The 19,242-nt window shown below is 39.1% G+C and overlaps 1 protein-coding gene across 21 annotated transcripts in view; it reads right to left on the bottom strand.

The window, feature by feature from the left end:
- Positions 1-19,242, bottom strand: part of neb (nebulin) — an 89,273-nt gene that overhangs the window by 45,600 nt on the left and 24,431 nt on the right. For 18 of the 21 annotated variants that reach the window (XM_069196483.1, XM_069196500.1, XM_069196481.1 and 15 more), the window contains 32 exons: positions 18,755-18,961; positions 18,209-18,313; positions 17,632-17,739; positions 16,900-17,211; positions 16,122-16,328; positions 15,289-15,393; positions 15,024-15,131; positions 14,272-14,583; positions 13,732-13,938; positions 13,362-13,466; positions 12,761-12,868; positions 11,863-12,174; positions 11,322-11,525; positions 10,919-11,023; positions 10,665-10,772; positions 10,253-10,564; positions 9,606-9,809; positions 7,999-8,103; positions 7,782-7,889; positions 7,169-7,480; positions 6,647-6,850; positions 6,244-6,348; positions 5,990-6,097; positions 5,578-5,889; positions 4,592-4,795; positions 3,882-3,986; positions 3,204-3,311; positions 2,795-3,106; positions 2,337-2,540; positions 2,130-2,234; positions 1,633-1,740; positions 765-1,076 (listed from right to left, as the gene is read on the bottom strand). In XM_069196483.1, coding sequence (XP_069052584.1) covers positions 765-1,076; positions 1,633-1,740; positions 2,130-2,234; positions 2,337-2,540; positions 2,795-3,106; positions 3,204-3,311; positions 3,882-3,986; positions 4,592-4,795; positions 5,578-5,889; positions 5,990-6,097; positions 6,244-6,348; positions 6,647-6,850; positions 7,169-7,480; positions 7,782-7,889; positions 7,999-8,103; positions 9,606-9,809; positions 10,253-10,564; positions 10,665-10,772; positions 10,919-11,023; positions 11,322-11,525; positions 11,863-12,174; positions 12,761-12,868; positions 13,362-13,466; positions 13,732-13,938; positions 14,272-14,583; positions 15,024-15,131; positions 15,289-15,393; positions 16,122-16,328; positions 16,900-17,211; positions 17,632-17,739; positions 18,209-18,313; positions 18,755-18,961 — 5,841 coding nt within the window. The remainder of the gene's footprint in view (positions 1-764; positions 1,077-1,632; positions 1,741-2,129; positions 2,235-2,336; positions 2,541-2,794; positions 3,107-3,203; positions 3,312-3,881; positions 3,987-4,591; positions 4,796-5,577; positions 5,890-5,989; positions 6,098-6,243; positions 6,349-6,646; positions 6,851-7,168; positions 7,481-7,781; positions 7,890-7,998; positions 8,104-9,605; positions 9,810-10,252; positions 10,565-10,664; positions 10,773-10,918; positions 11,024-11,321; positions 11,526-11,862; positions 12,175-12,760; positions 12,869-13,361; positions 13,467-13,731; positions 13,939-14,271; positions 14,584-15,023; positions 15,132-15,288; positions 15,394-16,121; positions 16,329-16,899; positions 17,212-17,631; positions 17,740-18,208; positions 18,314-18,754; positions 18,962-19,242) is intronic. The other 3 variants (XM_069196497.1, XM_069196496.1, XM_069196498.1) reach the window with 3 other exon arrangements.

Raw genomic sequence — 19,242 nt, 5'->3', positions numbered from 1 at the left:
AAGAATATGAATGGAGCTATTTCCGATCAAGGGGACAGTTTTGATTTTCTGCTTTCACTAAAAGACTTTTTCAGTCAGGGATGAAGTTTTTAGAGATGCAATTAAACTACATAATGAATTTAATAAATCCATCTTGACTACTTATAATACTCATCAAATGGTGCTTACTTGCATTCTGGATAAAAACATTTTGAGACATCTTAAAGCTTTTAGTAACATGAACCCTCTGTGATATATTGTTAACTCCTTTACTCTGTATTTTTCAAAATCTTCTTTTAAACAAATTTTAAGATGAAGAGTCTTTCATGAACTGTAAAAGCTCATAATTCATTTTAGCAATTATACTGTATGTATTAAAATCATATTTCACTCAAGCATTTTACATGGAAGAAATAGTGTGCCTCAGGCTGAATGAACAGAGTTCTGTATTAAATAATTATTTATTTTGCTTCAAAGAACAATGAAGGAAATTTTCTTCACTAGGAATAATAAATAAAACAGTATGATACATTAATGTTCAGTGTTATTATGCTGTACAAGACAAGTGCTCTTCATATCTTCAACACTTCAGTTTGAACTTACATCACTCTGCCTCTATCGTCTTCTGTATACAGTATTTTTAAACTTTAGAATTTATATCAGAATTTTTAGTTAAAGTTAGCCTATAACACCCCAGCATGTCAGAAGATCTTAAAATTACAGGTAAAATCACACCTGAGCTCTATAAGCAGAATGGAAAATAAGTTCTTCAATACAGGACTTACATCGCTCTGGAGCTCATAGGCTTTCTTGGCCTGGATGACATCATTCTGGTCGGGCAGGCAAGTCCACTGGTGCAGGTAACGTCTGTAGTCAATGTCGCTGACCTGGATCTGGCATTTCTTAGACAACACAAAGCCCAGCATGTCCACTGGCAGGTTGTACTTGGTCTTGGATTTCTGGAAGTCCTTCTTGTACTCAGCGTCACTGGCGATCTTGGCTGCGTTCAGGGCCAGCATGAGCAAGGGGTCGTCCTTGACGCAGCGGGCACCGATGTGGTGTCCGGTCTGCTTGCGGAAGCCTTCCTTGTACTTGTACTGAAGCAAAGTAAAAGCTGTCACTAGTGAAGGCTGGTTTATCACTTTAATATATTGTTTTCAATTTTTTATTATTAAACTTTCTAGTTACTGTATTTTAGTATAAACCTGTAGTAGCAGTATTGTTTCTTATTATATAAATGTCCCCAAAAAGCCTCCAGTTTTGCAGAGAGGGAGAAGAATCACCTGTGATGTAGCTATTACAGTAAGCATACATGTACTACAGTATATGGTGCTAATACAGCTTTAACAAGGTTTACAATGACATCATATCAGTTCAAAATGTCTTCAGCCTATGCTTTTTCAGGTCTTAAGGATCTCCAAACTAATGGAAAGACACTTGATAGGGATGATAAATTAAGTCACAATTACGTATCCATTAGTAAATGTTTGCAGGCAGCAAAGCATTGATACTGACTTTACTATGGTCATTCATAACTACCATGAAGGTTCACAACAAACATGAAGTAAGGTCCGTTGCGGAGGATGGCTCTTCACAATCCCAGTGCAGCTCTCATATGCAGCTTTCCATGGCTCAGATGCAAAAGGTACTTACATCACTTGCAATATCTCTGGAAGCTTTGGCAGCTTTAATTGGGATGGCATCCGCTCTCATGTCATAGCCCTTCTTGAGAGAATCCTCATAGTCCTGCTTGTAAATTTTCTGCAAACATAACATTAAGCTTGTTAGTATTGTTTCAGACTGTGATGGGCACCTCCAGGTGTGAAAATGAAATCAGATATGCTGCCTTCACAATACATCTGGAAATGAAGAAAAGTGCATGGATTATTCTTTGGTCCATTATATACTGTATTTGTTATATCATGTTTATGTTCAAGTCTATGTACAGCATACTGTAAATATATTTGTTTTGTATAAGCATACATACTGTATGTACAGATGTTTCTTTTTACAAGGTGTCATCTAACAGAAAGCTTAAGTTCAACTGTGAGTCATGATAAAGATCAGATGTTCACTGAAATATAAAAGTGCATTTCTTCCCATCATATTTAAGCACAAGAAAAGCAATCAAAAGAAGAGCTGAGCATTACCTTGCTGACAGTTACAGAGTTGGCCTTTGCTAAAACAATTTCTGGAGTATCTGGCATCACATGAATGGTAGTTTTGTCCTTATTCCAAGCTTCTTTGTAAAGGCGCTGTAAAGAAACATCGAATGATAACACGAAAACTTCAAGTTCAGTTGTGAACAGTATGTCTTCCCAAAACAGGTCACCAAAACAGGTCACCTATCCACTTACATCATTCATATTCAGCGCATTACTCTTGGCGAGGACAATGGGCAATGAGTCAGTAACACTGGTGAATTTAATGGTGTCTGGGTGTTGACGGTAAAGACGGTCACTCAGAATCTCTCCAGCCTTCTTTGCTTTCACCACATCCAGCGAACCAATAGGGACCCACCCAATACCTTTCAACCATTCCATATCTGCCTTGTACACAGCCTGGGGAAAGAAAATAGCACACGTATTAGCCGAAGGAAAATACTTAAGAAATGTTCAAGGAAAATATTTTTGTTTGCCTTTCTTAATACTTTTACAGATTATAGATTTAATCTGGGATTTTGCAATAAAAACTGATTCTTGCCAGCTACATAGGAAAAACGGGCAGGTTTTGTTTCATCAACGTATGCCAATCCTCTTTTCTTCAAAAAGGTCATTATGATTTTCATTTCCTGCAATCGTTAGCATAAACTTACGTCACTCTGGAGCTCATAGGCTTTCTTGGCCTGGATGACATCATTCTGGTCGGGCAGACAAGTCCACTGGTGCAGGTAACGTCTGTAGTCAATGTCGCTGACCTGGATCTGGTTTTTCTTGGCCAGGACAAAGCCCAGCATGTCTACTGGCAGGTTGTAACTTGTCTTGGACTTCTCAAAGTCCTTCTTGTACTCTGCGTCGCTGGCGATCTTGGCTGCGTTCAGGGCCAGCATGAGCAAGGGGTCGTCCTTGATGCTGCGGGCACCGATGTGGTGTCCGGTCTGCTTGCGGAAGCCTTCCTTGTACTTGTACTGCAACAGATCAGTGGGATGCAGTCAGCAGTTGAAATGATTTTGCATGTATTCTATTTATACTGTATCTTTTTCATGAAGGCACGAGAAAACTCACATCACTGGCGATGTCCCTGGAGGCTCTGGCAGCCTTGATGGAGATGGCATCTGCACGCAGATCGTAGCCCTTCTTCTTAGCTTCCTCATTAGCAAGCTTGTACAGTTTCTGAGAAAAAAAACATCAGCATTTTAATACAGAAGTAATGTCTGACCTCTCTATGTTATCAAAGCTAACATGAAGGACTTTGTTTATAATCAAGTGTTTAAAAACTGTAATACCATATACTGAGCACAGTAGTTTCTGAAAACAGCAATACTGCGGCATCTAAAAAATGTTTAAATGTCATTAGATATCTGTTGTGGCTTACATGTATGACTATAAATGTTACTGAATTAGCAAAATAAGAATGTTTGTTGCATTAACCACATGTATAAAATTATTTAAATTATATAAAAAACAGGATTCTCAATCTCCTGCTTCCTGTCCATGGGAAATTGTTTATCAGGTATGAAGTGTGACTTGTACAGCTGTGTGTCATTTCTATATCATGCAGACAGTAAGCAAGGACCTGTAGCTTTTAATAAGGTTGTTTCAGAGTTCTTGAACTGCAGAGAACAGGACATGGGAGTTCATTAAATTGCAAGATGAATCTTTGGATACCTGATATTTAAAATGTTATATTAAAAAACACAGGGGCATGAATGAAAAGGGAGGAACAGGAGAATTTTCTCTCACCGCACTCATGTTGATCCTGTTCTGCTGAGCGAGTATGATTTCTGGGGTGTCGGGCATAACATGAATCTGGGTCTTGTCCTTCTCCCAAGCCTCAGTATACAGGCGCTGCAATGAGAAAAATCAAAAAGAGTCAATAAGGAACGATTCAAATCAGGATTAATAGGGACATGTGCGCCACAATCTTGTCGCTCAAAACCACCACCAGCTATGCAGTGTGTCATATATCCGACAGTGGTCCATTTTAAATTTTACTGATTAACTGAAACGTGCTTTTAGAGTATTGTGCAGCACTATGGTGTTGGAAAGCACCACATGTTTGTCTGCACCTGTGGTTGGAACCAAAACACTAGCAAATGCAACTGAAATGAATGCAATTTATATAGTAATCTCTTAAAATACAGTCTGTACACAAGCAAAAAATTTATAGATATATTGTGTTAGCTGAGATGTGAGGTATCAGGCACAATCTCAAACATTTGACTACAAAGTTTAGATAGTAACCAGTAGCACTACTACTATATTAACTCGATCAAAATGAAGGATTATTAAATGAGGATTTTAACTGGAACTGTCAAGCACATCACATCTCTAATCATTTCTATTCTGGACCTCGTCTGGGTTCTTCAGGCATCCACATGGCTTTCGTTTCCTTTAGTTTCTAGCAGTGCAGAAAGGCTGCATGCTGACCCAGCGGAGAAAAGAAAGACTACCTTGTTCAGGTTAAGTGCATTGGTCTTGGCCAGGACAACCTCCATGGAGTCAGTCACACTGGTGAAGTTCACTGTGCTGGGATGCTGGCGGTACTTCCTCTCACTCAGGATCTCGGCAGCTTTCTTGGCTTTCTCAACATCCAGAGAGCCAATGGGGACCCATCCCACACCCCTCATCCATTCCATGTCAGCCTTGTAAACAGCCTGGAGGTGGATACAGGGAAAAAAAATGCCTGTGGATTTTCGATAATGCAGTTTATGGAAATACGTGGGATAATATTTTAATTTTAATGAAAAAACACCCAATTCAGATTCTTAAATGTGAATGGAGATTATGGATAAATATAAATAAGAAAACACAGATGCATGTAAATATAGAGATATTTTTAATGATATTAATAACACCTTCATCCACCCATGATCGATAAGGTCCACCTCCTCCTGAGGACCTCACAAAAGCAGGCCCTGTCCCAAAATGAAATGGCACAAGGTATGGCCAAGTTCATGAATGTTTGTTTGCTCTTCTCAAAGCAGGGTGTCTGTCAATTGCAGATTCAACGGGAAAGGGACAATATAGAACAGACATTCAAACCTAGCATGTCTTTGGACACCAGAGGAATCCATGCAAACACAGTGAGAATATGCAGACAGCACACAGACTGAAAGCCAAGAAGAGGCAGTAATGGTAACTTCCATGCCACTTTCGTCATCTTCATTACATATGAATTAAAGAAAACCTGCAAAGACGAGTAGAATTACTCTGAATGGCTACTTTAAACTGCCACTCTGAGATTTTTGTCCCTGGTCCCAATGAACACAGTAGCACATTACTGTGCCATGTCACAGGTGGCCCTGGTGCCTTTCTGAATTATGGTCTGAATCCAGTAATGGCTGCAGGAATCAACAAAGAAATGTCTTGCTGTAAGGATATACTGTTGGAGGAGAAGGAGGGTTGTGACCAAGAACACACCATTGACATAACTTACGTCACTCTGGAGCTCATAGGCTTTCTTGGCCTGGATGACATCATTCTGGTCGGGCAGACAAGTCCACTGGTGCAGGTAATGTCTGTAGTCAATGTCGCTGACCTGGATCTGGTTTTTCTTGGCCAGGACAAAGCCCAGCATGTCTACTGGCAGGTTGTAACTTGTCTTGGACTTCTCAAAGTCCTTCTTGTACTCGGCGTCACTGGCTATCTTGGCTGCGTTCAGGGCCAGCATGAGCAAGGGATCGTCCTTGATGCTGCGGGCACCGATGTGGTGTCCGGTCTGCTTGCGGAAGCCTTCCTTGTACTTGTACTGAAAAGTGATAACAAATTTGCGAAAAAAATGTTTTCCTTTGCTACCCATGGACTAATAGTAAAGAGAGTTTAAAATGCACAAAACAGGAATCACTCACATCACTGGCAATGTCCCTGGAGGCTCTGGCAGCCTTGATGGAGATGGCATCTGCACGCAGATCGTAGCCCTTCTTCTTAGCTTCCTCGTTGGCAAGCCTGTACAGTTTCTGAAAAAAACATTTCAATACAGTTAACATATATGAAGAGATTGTGTTCACAAATAAGCATACTAAAAGAAATGTATAATATCAAAGGCTGTAAAAGACTAATTTTAAAGAAAGCAATAGCTGTACTTAAGCAAAAACAAACTGACCTCACTGTAGTTGATCTTGTTCTGTCGTGCAAGATTCACTTCCATTGTGTCGGGCATGAGATGGACCTTGGTCTTGTCTTTTTCCCAGGCTTCGTTGTAAAGTCTCTGTTAGGTGAATTTAGAAAGATTGCAATTAAAAGCAAGTTGATATCTTTAAAACAAATACAATTTATACCTGTTGGGTTTATTTCAAAATTGTAAAGCAAAAGAAATCATAAAAAAAAGTTGTTACAATGGGAAAATCAGGCTTAAAATCTCCTTTCACATGAAAATATTCTTTTTGTGAAGAATAAGAATTATAAATATAATTTTGCAGAGACTAAACTTTTCTCATTCTAGATCAGCTCAGACAGACTTGTTATTTAATCAGATCAGTAGATCTAGAGAAAATTAAAAGTCTTACCTTGTTGATTGTCTGTGCGTTGGCCTTGGCCAGGACCATCGGCATTGCGTCCATTTTGCTTGTGAATTCCAGTGTACAGGGATGCTGGCGGTACTTCCTCTCACTCAGGATCTCTGAGGCCTTCTTGGCTTTCTCAACATCCAGAGAGCCAATGGGGACCCAACCGATGCCTCTGAGCCACTGCAGGTCAGACTTGTACATAGTCTGTGGAAAACAGAAAAGAACAGTTTTATTGTATCCAGTTTTACCATCATCCAGAGACCCAATGAGAGTCCAATCATTACCCTTGAGGCACAGTGAGACACTCTTGTATGCCGCCTAGGCACAAAAAAATCAACTGTTAAATCTATACTGACCAATTGGACCAATTAATACACATCTCTCACTGTGTTTCAGCTATATTTCTGTACATCTTACTGATTAGTCATTTGATTTTGCTTTGGATGGCATTTGAAAGCTGCACAATTATTTGACATGTTCTTTTCTATGAACGAAGACATACAAAAAAGAAGTCAAACTTACATCACTCTGAAGGTCATAGACCTGCCTGGCGTGGACGACATCACTCTGGTCGGGCAGGCAAGTCCACTCGTGCAGGTAACGTCTGTAGTCAATGTCGCTGACCTGGATCTGGTTTTTCTTAGCCAGGACAAAGCCCAGCATGTCCACTGGCAGGTTGTACTTGGTCTTGGACTTCTGGAAGTCCTTCTTGTACTCGGCGTCACTGGCGATCTTGGCTGCGTTCAGGGCCAGCATGAGCAAGGGGTCGTCCTTGATGCTGCGGGCACCGATGTGGTGTCCGGTCTGCTTGCGGAAGCCTTCCTTGTACTTGTACTGTTATAGAAAAACATATATACTGTATATATTACATGACAGTTCTCAGAAACCTTTTATATTGTGCATTTCTGCAACTCTTTGGAGGTGTGAATAGTACTAGCAATTAATGGATGCTCTTGAATCTTTCTGTTCCATGCACTTAATAATTCAACCTTACGGCAATAATAACATTAATATTACCTGGCATCTTCTTTCAGGCCTGGATCACCACAACTTAAACCCTCTGCTATCCCAAAGACTTCATTAACAGATTTACAAACCAGATTAAAATATAGTTCTTTGAGGTAAACGAACTCACATCGCTGGCGATGTCCCTGGAGGCTCTGGCAGCCTTGATGGAGATGGCATCTGCACGCAGATCGTAGCCCTTCTTCTTAGCCTCCTCGTTGGCAAGCTTGTACAGTTTCTGAGAAAGGCCCAGATAATAGTCCATGTGTTGTTTAAACAAACATGTAGCATAGAATATTAAACTGTGAATAAGAAATTATTACGGAAAGGAGGGCAGCACAACTCACCTCACTGTAGTTTATCTTGTTCTGCCGAGCCAGAGTTACTTCTGGAGTGTCTGGCATGATGTGCACGTTGAGCTTATCCTTCTCCCAGGCCTCAGTGTAGAGCCTCTGAAATGAAACCATGGCACTTTCATCAGCAGCTGGTGGCTGGTATCTACGCAACAGCTCATTTTGTAGGACACAAAGATCACGTTGTCTGGTTGTCTCAGGCCATGAACTAACAAAACCCTCTCTTTTAAAGAAAGTGACACTCGAGGTAGTTATTGAAAGCCTCTTGAAAGAAAACATCTAAAACATTACCTGTTGGTTTCCACTTTCCACTCTTTTGGATAAACTTGTGTTCTGAGGACACATTTGTTAGTTGATTTATAAACGCACCAATGCACAAAGATGCCATTAAAATATGAAGTTCCAATTCTACTGTTTCTGCTGTGTCTACGTAAATGTCTTTCCCAGATTCTGTCCTGGTAATTTCTCACTCTAACACCAGAAACAGAGATTACTGTTTTACCATAATTTTGCAGTTATGATGTTAGAGATTGTAAATATGTTCTTGAAAGTGCTTTGGCACGGAAGACCCCATTTTGTAAAGCATTTGAAAATACAACTCAGGTGATACACTAAAACACCTGAAAAACAGCGAGAGAGTGGAAGGATTTTTTTTTCCACATAGTGACCAGTATTTGAAATATCACTTTTGAAGCTTCTGAATTTGTTTGAATGAATTCATAAACCTCAATTAAAACATTTAACACTTAAATACTTTGCATTTGTATCGATAGCCTTCACTCCAAAACTGCAGGCTTGTCAGCTATGGTATTGGCTCATACATATTGAGTACCAATCTTCCCAACCACAGGAAAACCCTTGTTCATACACAGTTCAGCCTGTGGGAGCTTTTAAAGGGAGAAAAATGTCTCCACCATCTTGCCCATCTTGCACACAGCATCTCTCCACCCAGCTGGGTGTCCTCTTGTGTATATTTTACATTAGAGAGTGCGTGATTTCAGTGATCTCCTAAGAATAGCCAGTTCTTTTGCTGGGTTTTATCATTTGTTCTATAATGATCTAATTACATTACTTTTATCATTTTAATAGTTTGAAGTATAATTCACATTATAATAGGTACTGTATGTTTCTAAGGAAGAAATCTGCAAGTTGCTGTACATTCCTTGTTGAAGGGAGTACCATGATTGTAGGAGTATAACCCCCTATTTGCCATATACTCAAGTATTCACCAACTGCAGTTTTGCCAATCATACAGCTTTTCAGGAACATAACCACCATGATTGTTGTAGGAAAGCTGCATATAAAACATGGAATTGTTCAATGTATATTAATTGAAAACAGCTGGAACTGTTACTGAGAGGAATGCTATGACAAATGGAGAAAAAATACAAAAAAGACTATTATACCTTATTAAGAGTATTAATAAAAAAAACATTAAAGTGACACAAAAATATCAGATACTGTATATCAGATTATACCTAATGAATAGTCTGTGCATTGAAGAAGAATTGTACACCAGAGACAGTGCAGAGACATATAAACTCATCTTAGATGACCTCAGGAGAGTTATAGACTTTACTAGAGAAAATTAAAAGTCTTACCTTGTTGATTGTCTGTGCATTGGCCTTGGCCAGGACCATTGGCATTGCGTCCATTTTGCTTGTGAATTCCAGTGTACAGGGATGCTGGCGGTACTTTCTCTCACTCAGGATCTCTGAGGCCTTCTTGGCTTTCTCAACATCCAGAGAGCCAATGGGGACCCAACCGATGCCTCTGAGCCACTGTAGGTCAGACTTGTACATAGTCTGTGGAAAACAGAAAAGATCAATTTTATTGTATCCAGTTTTACCATCATCCAGAGACCCAACGAGAGTCCAATCATTACCCCAGAGGCACAGTGAGACTCTCTTGTATGGAGCCTAGGCACAAATAATTCAGTTGTTAAAACTGTATCTAACATTGGTCTTAAGACACCTATTTACACGCATCACACAAACTTCCTCTCATTGTATTTCAGCGATGTGTCTTTAAGTCTTACTGATTAGGCATATGATTTTGTTTACGAAGGATGGCATTTGAAAGTTGCATAATTAGTTTAGTATAACAAAAGAAGTAAGAGTAAATCTCATTTGTGGTAGTGATGATGATTGGAAATGACTCAATGTTAGAGTTATAGTGTCATAAAAATATTTAGTTTAACCTGTTAATTTATATGAATAAGACACACAAAGTAGGAATTCTAACTTACATCACTCTGAAGGTCATAGACCTGCCTGGCGTGGACGACATCACTCTGGTCGGGCAGGCAAGTCCACTCGTGCAGGTAACGTCTGTAGTCAATGTCGCTGACCTGGATCTGGTTTTTCTTGGCCAGGACAAAGCCCAGCATGTCCACTGGCAGGTTGTACTTGGTCTTGGACTTCTGGAAGTCCTTCTTGTACTCAGCGTCACTGGCGATCTTGGCTGCGTTCAGGGCCAGCATGAGCAAGGGGTCGTCCTTGATGCTGCGGGCACCGATGTGGTGTCCGGTCTGCTTGCGGAAGCCTTCCTTGTACTTGTACTGAAAAGTGATAACAAATTTGTGAAAAAAATGTTTTCCTTTGCTACCCATGGACTAATAGTAAAGAGAGTTTAAAATGCACAAAACAGGAATCACTCACATCACTGGCAATGTCCCTGGAGGCTCTGGCAGCCTTGATGGAGATGGCATCTGCACGCAGATCGTAGCCCTTCTTCTTAGCTTCCTCGTTGGCAAGCCTGTACAGTTTCTGAAAAAAACATTTCAATACAGTTAACATATATGAAGAGATTGTGTTCACAAATAAGCATACTAAAAGAAATGTATAATATCAAAGGCTGTAAAAGACTAATTTTAAAGAAAGCAATAGCTGTACTTAAGCAAAACCAAACTGACCTCACTGTAGTTGATCTTGTTCTGTCGTGCAAGATTCACTTCCATTGTGTCGGGCATGAGATGGACCTTGGTCTTGTCTTTTTCCCAGGCGTCAATGTAAAGTCTCTGTTAGGTGAATTTAGAAAGATTGCAATTAAAAGCAAGTTGATATCTTTAAAACAAATACAATTTATACCTGTTGGGTTTATTTCAAAATTGTAAAGCAAAATAAATAAAAAAAAAAAGTTGTTAAAATGCGAAAATCAGGGTTAAAATCTCCTTTCACATGAAAATATTCTTTTTGTGAAGAATAAGAATTATAAATATAATTTTGCAGAGACTAAACTTTTCTCATTCTAGATCAGCTCAGACAGACTTGTTATTTAATCAGATCAGTAGATCTAGAGAAAATTAAAAGTCTTACCTTGTTGATTGTCTGTGCGTTGGCCTTGGCCAGGACCATCGGCATTGCGTCCATTTTGCTTGTGAATTCCAGTGTACAGGGATGCTGGCGGTACTTCCTCTCACTCAGGATCTCTGAGGCCTTCTTGGCTTTCTCAACATCCAGAGAGCCAATGGGGACCCAACCGATACCTCTGAGCCACTGCAGGTCAGACTTGTACATAGTCTGTGGAAAACAGAAAAGAACAGTTTTATTGTATCCAGTTTTACCATCATCCAGAGACCCAGTGAGAGTCCAATCATTACCCTTGAGGCACAGTGAGACTCTTTTGTATGCCGCCTAGGCACAAAGAAATCAACTGTTAAATCTGTACTGACCAATTGGAAGAGACCAATTAATACACATCACAAATTTTCACTCACAGTGTTTCAGCTATATTTCTATACATCTTACTGATTAGTCATTTGATTTTGCTTAAGAAGGATGGCATTTGAAAGCTGCACAATTTTTTGACATGTTATTTTCTATGAACAAAGACATACAAAAAAGAAGTCAAACTTACATCACTTTGAAGGTCATAGACCTGCCTGGCGTGGACGACATCACTCTGGTCGGGCAGGCAAGTCCACTCGTGCAGGTAACGTCTGTAGTCAATGTCGCTGACCTGGATCTGGTTTTTCTTGGCCAGGACAAAGCCCAGCATGTCCACTGGCAGGTTGTACTTGGTCTTGGATTTCTGGAAGTCCTTCTTGTACTCGGCGTCACTGGCGATCTTGGCTGCGTTAAGGGCCAGCATGAGCAAGGGGTCGTCCTTGATGCTGCGGGCACCGATGTGGTGTCCGGTCTGCTTGCGGAAGCCTTGCTTGTACTTGTACTGCAACAGAACAAAGGACATTCTTCACCAGTGCCAGGTCTCATAATACAAAAAGAACATACTGTACAGTATACAGTTTCATTTACAGTGATCGAATAAGCCTTAAAAAGTGTGAAAGTAAATAGCACCATTAGCATAATCAAATATTGTAGTGACTTGGAGGCTCCATATTGTATATTCTATTTACCCAATTATTAGTGGTGAAATATAGAATTCAAAATTATAGTTGAAAGTACAGGTACAATGGCATCAATATCACTTTCACTGTCCTCTTCTTCTGTGCACTTCATGGTTGATGTGTAGTATTACTTGTATTATACAGTATACAGCAGATCATTTTGTTTTATATCTGTATATTGTAAATTAGAGCACTCTAAGAGGAAGCAGAGAGTTAAATGTATGTCACGGATCAATAGGACCTGGCCAATGCTAACAAAGGTAACTTTATAAAAGACTACTATAGTGTATGATCTTTTCTCCCTTTCCCTCCTTTTTAGAGAACGGTGGTACTCTTAAGACTTTCAAACAGAATCGTTTGGGAATTCTGCAAACGGATGAATACAGTTAAGGAAGGAAAATTGCTTACATCACTAGCAATGTCCCTGCAGGCCTTGGCTGATTTGATGGAAATAGCGTCAGGCTTGAGTGTATATCCCTTCTTCTTCGATTCATGCCAGGCTTGTTTGTACATTTTCTGAAATTTATGAAGAAAAAATAACATTGACAGCATTAAGTATGTGTCAGAAAAAAACTGCCATCTGTCTTACAAGGAACACCTTTTGAGACTATAATTTTTTAGAACATGGTTTTCTGTAAGATATATATAGTATGTCCAATTAAGTAGTTAGCTATGCCCCACTGATGAGCCCTCTCAGGCAGAAATAGTTGTCCATGGTTGCTGACATTCTATACATAAAAGAAAAAATAATAAGTCTGTTTAAATGGTTGCGTATCCTGGCACTGGGAACTGACAAGAGTTTATTAACATTCATTTCCATAACACATATCCATCTGCTTATATCTCCACCTGTCTGTCAGCAAGCAATAACATCCATTATCATCCATAATCAAATTGATTATACGATATTGAATACATGTGTTTCAACTGAGTACACATCAGGAGCACACATGAAGAAAGGTGTGCTGTGACTAGCATGACCTACGAGGTGAGAACATACTGTACATACCTCACTGCAGTTGACTTTATTTTGCAGGGCCTGCACGATTTCAGGCGTGTCAGGCATGACATGCACTTGTCCCTTCTCTGCCTCCCAGGCCGCAGTGTAGAGACGCTTAAAGGAAGAAAGCAATGGATGAAGTGTGCAAATAAACATAAAAAACACAGATGTGCAAAATGTATTCTACAAGATGAAATTCAGCACATAATGTTGCATAGAAGTTGCATGAAGCATAGAAGTGTTAATAAAATTTTGTATGCTCTATCAAATTAACTAAAGAGTAAATAAACCTTGGGATAGGCTATTAAGCTGAACAGCAACATAAGCAACAAATGATATATTATTTATTCTTGGACAATCAAAATATTTGATCTCCTACCTTGTTCAAGTTTATAGCATTTGTCTTCGCCAGAACCATGTCTACAGAGTCAGTGACACTGGTGAACTCAATGGTACTCGGGTGCTGACGGTATCTTTTCTCGCTTCTGATGAGTGAGGCATTCTTTGCTTTCTCCACATCTAGAGAGCCAATTGGTACCCATCCCACTCCTTTAAACCAGGTATTATAATCACTTTTGTAGGCATTCTAAACAAAGAAAGAAAACAAGTTCTCTAGTATTTTTTACATTCTTGACAAGGTTTGCTGTCATGCACTGAAACCCAGTTGAACTCCCTTATGCTCTTCCAGAATTTTAAAGTCATTCAGGACATTATTTTCAGTGTTCACTGCTTAATTGGTTCCCAAGAATGCGTTCTTATTTAGGTGTCACAAATACCTTCCTGGCAAAGGCAATTCAAATTGTTCTTCCAAACTTATATGCACACATAAAAATCACATCTACAAAGAAATCAAGATTAAAACCATATTTTTCTCAGGCTGTGGCACAACAGGAGTTGAGAATACAGGAAGTAAACCTACATCGCTCTGAATAAAGCTCATGTTCCTCGCCAGTTCCACATTCACGGCATCAGGGAGGAGGGAGTAGTGATGGAAGTGCTGCTTATAAGCAGTGTTGGAAATAGCTGTCATGGCCTGTTTCGCAGCCATGACACTGAACATATCAGCAGGAGTGTGATACTTGGTCTTGGCCTTCTCATAGTCCTTCTTGTACTCTCTCTCGCTCTGCATCTTGGCCACGTTCATGTAGTGGACCAGCTTGGGGTCATCCTGCAGACTGCGGAACCCGACGTGGTGACCTCTCGCCTTCTCATAGGCCTGTTTGTACTTGTACTGCAAAGATACAGATGCGTAGTTTAATGACACAATGGAAGCTGCTCCCCAGTATCCCACAGAGGTTTCCTCTCTACTGTTGTACTGTCTATAGTTTGAGTGCTTCTCTGCGAGATTAATGAAACTCACAGTAAGACACAAGATACAATAAAAAAACAATATTTGCAATGAAAACATTTTACTAAAAACAAAGTATTTATCCTTGGCATCTAAATGCATCCTTCCTATGTTTTTCTGGGGCACATTTAAGAGTTGTTGTCCCTCACCTTTGTCAAAACAATATGTTAACCTGTAACCTCAATACCAGAAGTACTGCCTAATATTAGTCAGTTTACCTGCGCTATTTATGAAAATGAACATGGTTGTGTGCTTTACGCTTTGTTAACGTAAAATGTGACCAGCTGATTAGCGCATCTCTACAACTGGATAAATGCACTTACATCACTTGCAATGTCTCTTGAAGCTTTAGCAGCTTTAATTGAAATAGCATCAGCTCTCAGATCATGTCCCTTCTTCTTCGACTCCTCCAATGCCATCTTGTATTTTTTCTGAAAGGAAAATGAAACACTCAATATAGTTTACATGTGGTGAGGGAAAAAGAAAAGCATGTTCATATCATATATTGCAAAATGAATGCCTTATATTACTTTAGGAACTAAATATTTCTGATTGATTTAATCACAAATGCAGAAAAACCTGACTCACCTCACTTATTGCGATAGCATTGGCTTTAGCAAGAATGATTTCAGGTGTGTCAGGCATGACATGGATATTGGTCTTTACATTGTCCCACTCCTGTCTGTACAGGTGCTGCAAAAGTGATACAGGAAACATAGGTTTAGCACCTTGCACAAAGAATGATGTCACATCTGCAAACTCAAGAAATCAAAATGGAAGGACCGTGCTACAGGTATATATATTGTTCTAAATATAGTATTAAATATATCCTTCAAGAAATTACTTGAAACACACTGTCGCTTGATCTCTTCAGATCTCAGAGGCTAAGCCAGGTTAGGCCTGGATATACTGTACAGTAACTGCAATGGAAAGTCTCTAACAAAAAACAGATTGCTTCTGTAAGTGATGCTGGTGGACCAGTAGGTGGAGCTCTTTCCTTCGGAACAGAAATGGCAAAAATTAATGCCCCATTATGGTGACCTAGGGCACCCGTGCTGTAGGACATACTGTCCTTTGGACAAAATGTTAAACTGGTTTGCACAATCTAAATTTCCTGCTTAACTAAATTTCACACTTCATTGAATTTCACAGTTCTCCCACTGATCTACTCCTGCATAGAGACCCACCCAGGTGAGCACTGCGTTCCAGCGTCAAATGAAATGGGTCTCCGATTACATTTGAAGTGCTTTGAGATCCATTGGAATAAACAAAATACTAAGGTTTGTTATTATAATAGCCTCACATTTACACATTCAGGGTGGTATTAGAAATATATGAAGGTACAAATTCAAAAGTGAATGTATACCTGCACAGACACAATGTATGCTGGTGGAGAACCGTTGTTTTTAACAGGCACTTACTTTGCTCATGATCTTGGCATTGCTCTGCGCCAACACCACTTCCATGGAATCTGGAACACTGGTGAAACTGATAGTGTCTGGGTGTTGGCGGTACTTTTTATCACTCAGGATGATGCCAGCATTCTTGTTTCTCTCCACATCTAGTGAGCCAATGGGAACCCAGCCCAGCCCTTTCATGAAGTCATTGTAATCAGCTTTATACATATTCTAGAAGGAAAGGGGGAAAAAATGTGTTGTGTTCTTTTTCATTGGTAGTAGTATAAGATGAGAACATAACAAAAGCTAAAAATAATAAGAGGTCATTCAGGTCCATTTGGAAGCTAGGAGGTAGTCAGTCCAAGGATCTTATCCTTGAACTATACCAGGGTATCAGCTTCAACAGCATGGCTAGGCTACCCATTTAAAAATTTTAAATACAGTATATTACATTTAAATTATATATTGACATTATAAATACAATTATATCTTATTTAATTATATTTTAAATATAAATACATATTAAACCATACATTGCACTATTTCTTTCCATAATAACTCTAAAATAATATTGACATGCTTTTCCTAAAGGATTATAATTGCACAACTGTCCTGGATTCTTTCAATAGAACATCTTCCACAAGCTTGTTTCACTGTCTGTATGTACAGTAAATATCTATTACCATGTGTACACTGTAAGCATGCAGGAGTGTTCAAGAGCTACATTTTACCCATACAAAATGAATTGTATTTATTGAAGTCTAGACTGTTCTAAGAAGCATGAGAAGCTTAAGAAGCTTACGTCACTCTGGATGTTCATCATGTTGCGGGCCAGTGCCAGGTTCATGGCGTCAGGAAGGACAGTGTAGTGGGGCACCAGCTGCTTGTAGCCAGCGTTGGTGGCCACCTCCTGGGCTTTCTTTGCAGCCATCACACTGAACATGTCCACAGGAGTGTGGTACTTCAGCTTGGACTTCTCATAGTCCTTCTTGTACTCTTTTTCACTCTGCATCTTGGCTACGTGCATGCAGTGGACCAGCTTGGGGTCATCCTGCAGACTGCGGAACCCGACGTGGTGACCTCTCGCCTTCTCATAGGCCTGTTTGTACTTGTACTGTGACGATACAGATTTGTAGTTTAATGACACAATGGAATCTGCTCCCACAGAGGTTTCCTCTCTACTGTTTTTACTGTCTATACCTTGAGTGCTTCTCTGTTACAATATTAGAATTCAAAGTAATGATACCATAAAAAAACGAAATGCTACACATAATATAACTCAAAATTTGTAATTTACAAAAAAACATGTTTGATCTCAAAGTTCTATTTTCCCTGAACCTAAGTTCATGAAAATCCAATTCTGAAAAGAATTGACAGCAATTAGCATTCAGACTCATTTACATTTCTATCAATGCCGATAGTATGGAAATATCTGAGGATAACCCTAAATTCCTATGAGTATTGTCCTAGATAGAAAGCTCAGAATCTGAATATATCAGGAGCTAGAACCTAAAATCAGACAAGGTTCACTCACATCACTTGCAATATCTCTGGAGGCCCTTGCAGCCTTGATTGAAATGGCATCAGCTTTGAGGTCATGGCCTTTCTTCTTCATTTCCTCCAAGCCAGCTCTGTAGGCTTTCTAAAATGAAATACAAATACCGTGTAGGCCTTACATTTCGAAACATTAATCTCACATACCTCTAACTTTACATATTTAAACCTATCTTTGCATCACAAAAGTCTAAGACATTTTGCATATCGATATACACACACACACAGATTTAAAGAATATGTGTATGTATATATTCAAAATGGCTTATAATTTACCAAGCCAATTATCGGGAATAAAAAACTGTGAATTCAATTAACCTTTAAATTGGTTGTACTAAGGCCTCAAGTTTGTATGAAATTAAACTCATCTATAACAGCTTTATGCACCAGGCTACTGTCAACAAGTACAGAAACTTAAATCTTCCATTTGTTTAAAAAATAAAGTACATTTTACTAACTTCTTTTGTAAATGAAAAGCTAAATTCTTCATTACAACATGAAATATTAATATTTTTTAAATAAAAAAAAGATACTTCTAACCTGTTGAAAAAACCTACCTGACTTGTATTGATCTGGTTCGCTTTGGACAAAAGAACTTCTGGAGTGTCAGGCATAACATGGATCTTGATCTTATCCCTGTCCCATGCTTCTGTATATGCTTTCTACAAGAAAAAAGGTGAAATAGAAAAACATAGCATGTCACATAGAGCTAGAAGTTTTTATCTAGAAGTTTTTAAGCTATAAGATACCAAATGTAGGATGTGCTTATAATTTACCCTAAAATATCAATATATCAAGCAAGACCACAACTGTACCATAGAATACAGTTATATACAGCAACTGTGCAAAAGTGACTGTGATAGTAATGATAAACAGTAATGATGACTTCAGTTGATTAGATTGTGGTGCAACTCCCCCAACAAGATGATTTACTTGAAAATGTGACTACATGATTTCTGGCAGACTACTTTTTCAATTGTGTTGCGGTGATGTGTTGAACCTGATGAAAAGATTTTTTTAAAAATGGAGATTTCATTTTGCAGTATTTATTTTGAAATACTTGACCAAATATTGGTGATAGTAGCAAGTTGGCCTCTGTGTACCTTGTTCATAATCTGGTTATTGACCGAAGCCAGAACAATATCCATAGAGTCCATAAGCTTCTTAAACTGGAAGGATGAGGGGTGCTGGCGGTACTTCTTTTCGCTCTTCATTTCAGAGCTTTTCTTAGCAGTTTCCACCTCCAGGGAGCCTATCGGTACCCAACCCAGTCCTTTAAAACAGCTTAAGTATTCACTCTTGTATTCATTCTGTATTGACAGGGAGAAATTGACAGACAGGGTTCATACTAACACAGCAGAATACAAATTTGCACAAAGCACTCACAAGCATAACTCTACAAGTTGAAGAGAAACAGAACACTGCACCTGCTTGATATGTGAAATTTGAAAACAAGGATGAGAAAATGTGAATCTAACAGAACATGCATTTTCAAACCATTATGTAAGGTAAAGGTTTTCAGAGGTACTGTACATTCAGCAATAATCTTAGTGTTCTGGAGGAAATTTGTAAGAGAAATGACTGAAACGAT

The sequence above is a fragment of the Lepisosteus oculatus genome, chromosome 12 (assembly GCF_040954835.1).
Source record: "Lepisosteus oculatus isolate fLepOcu1 chromosome 12, fLepOcu1.hap2, whole genome shotgun sequence".
Lineage (NCBI taxonomy): Eukaryota > Metazoa > Chordata > Actinopteri > Semionotiformes > Lepisosteidae > Lepisosteus > Lepisosteus oculatus.
The sequence above is the reverse complement of the archived record's forward strand: the minus strand, read 5'-3'. Positions and strand labels throughout refer to the sequence as shown.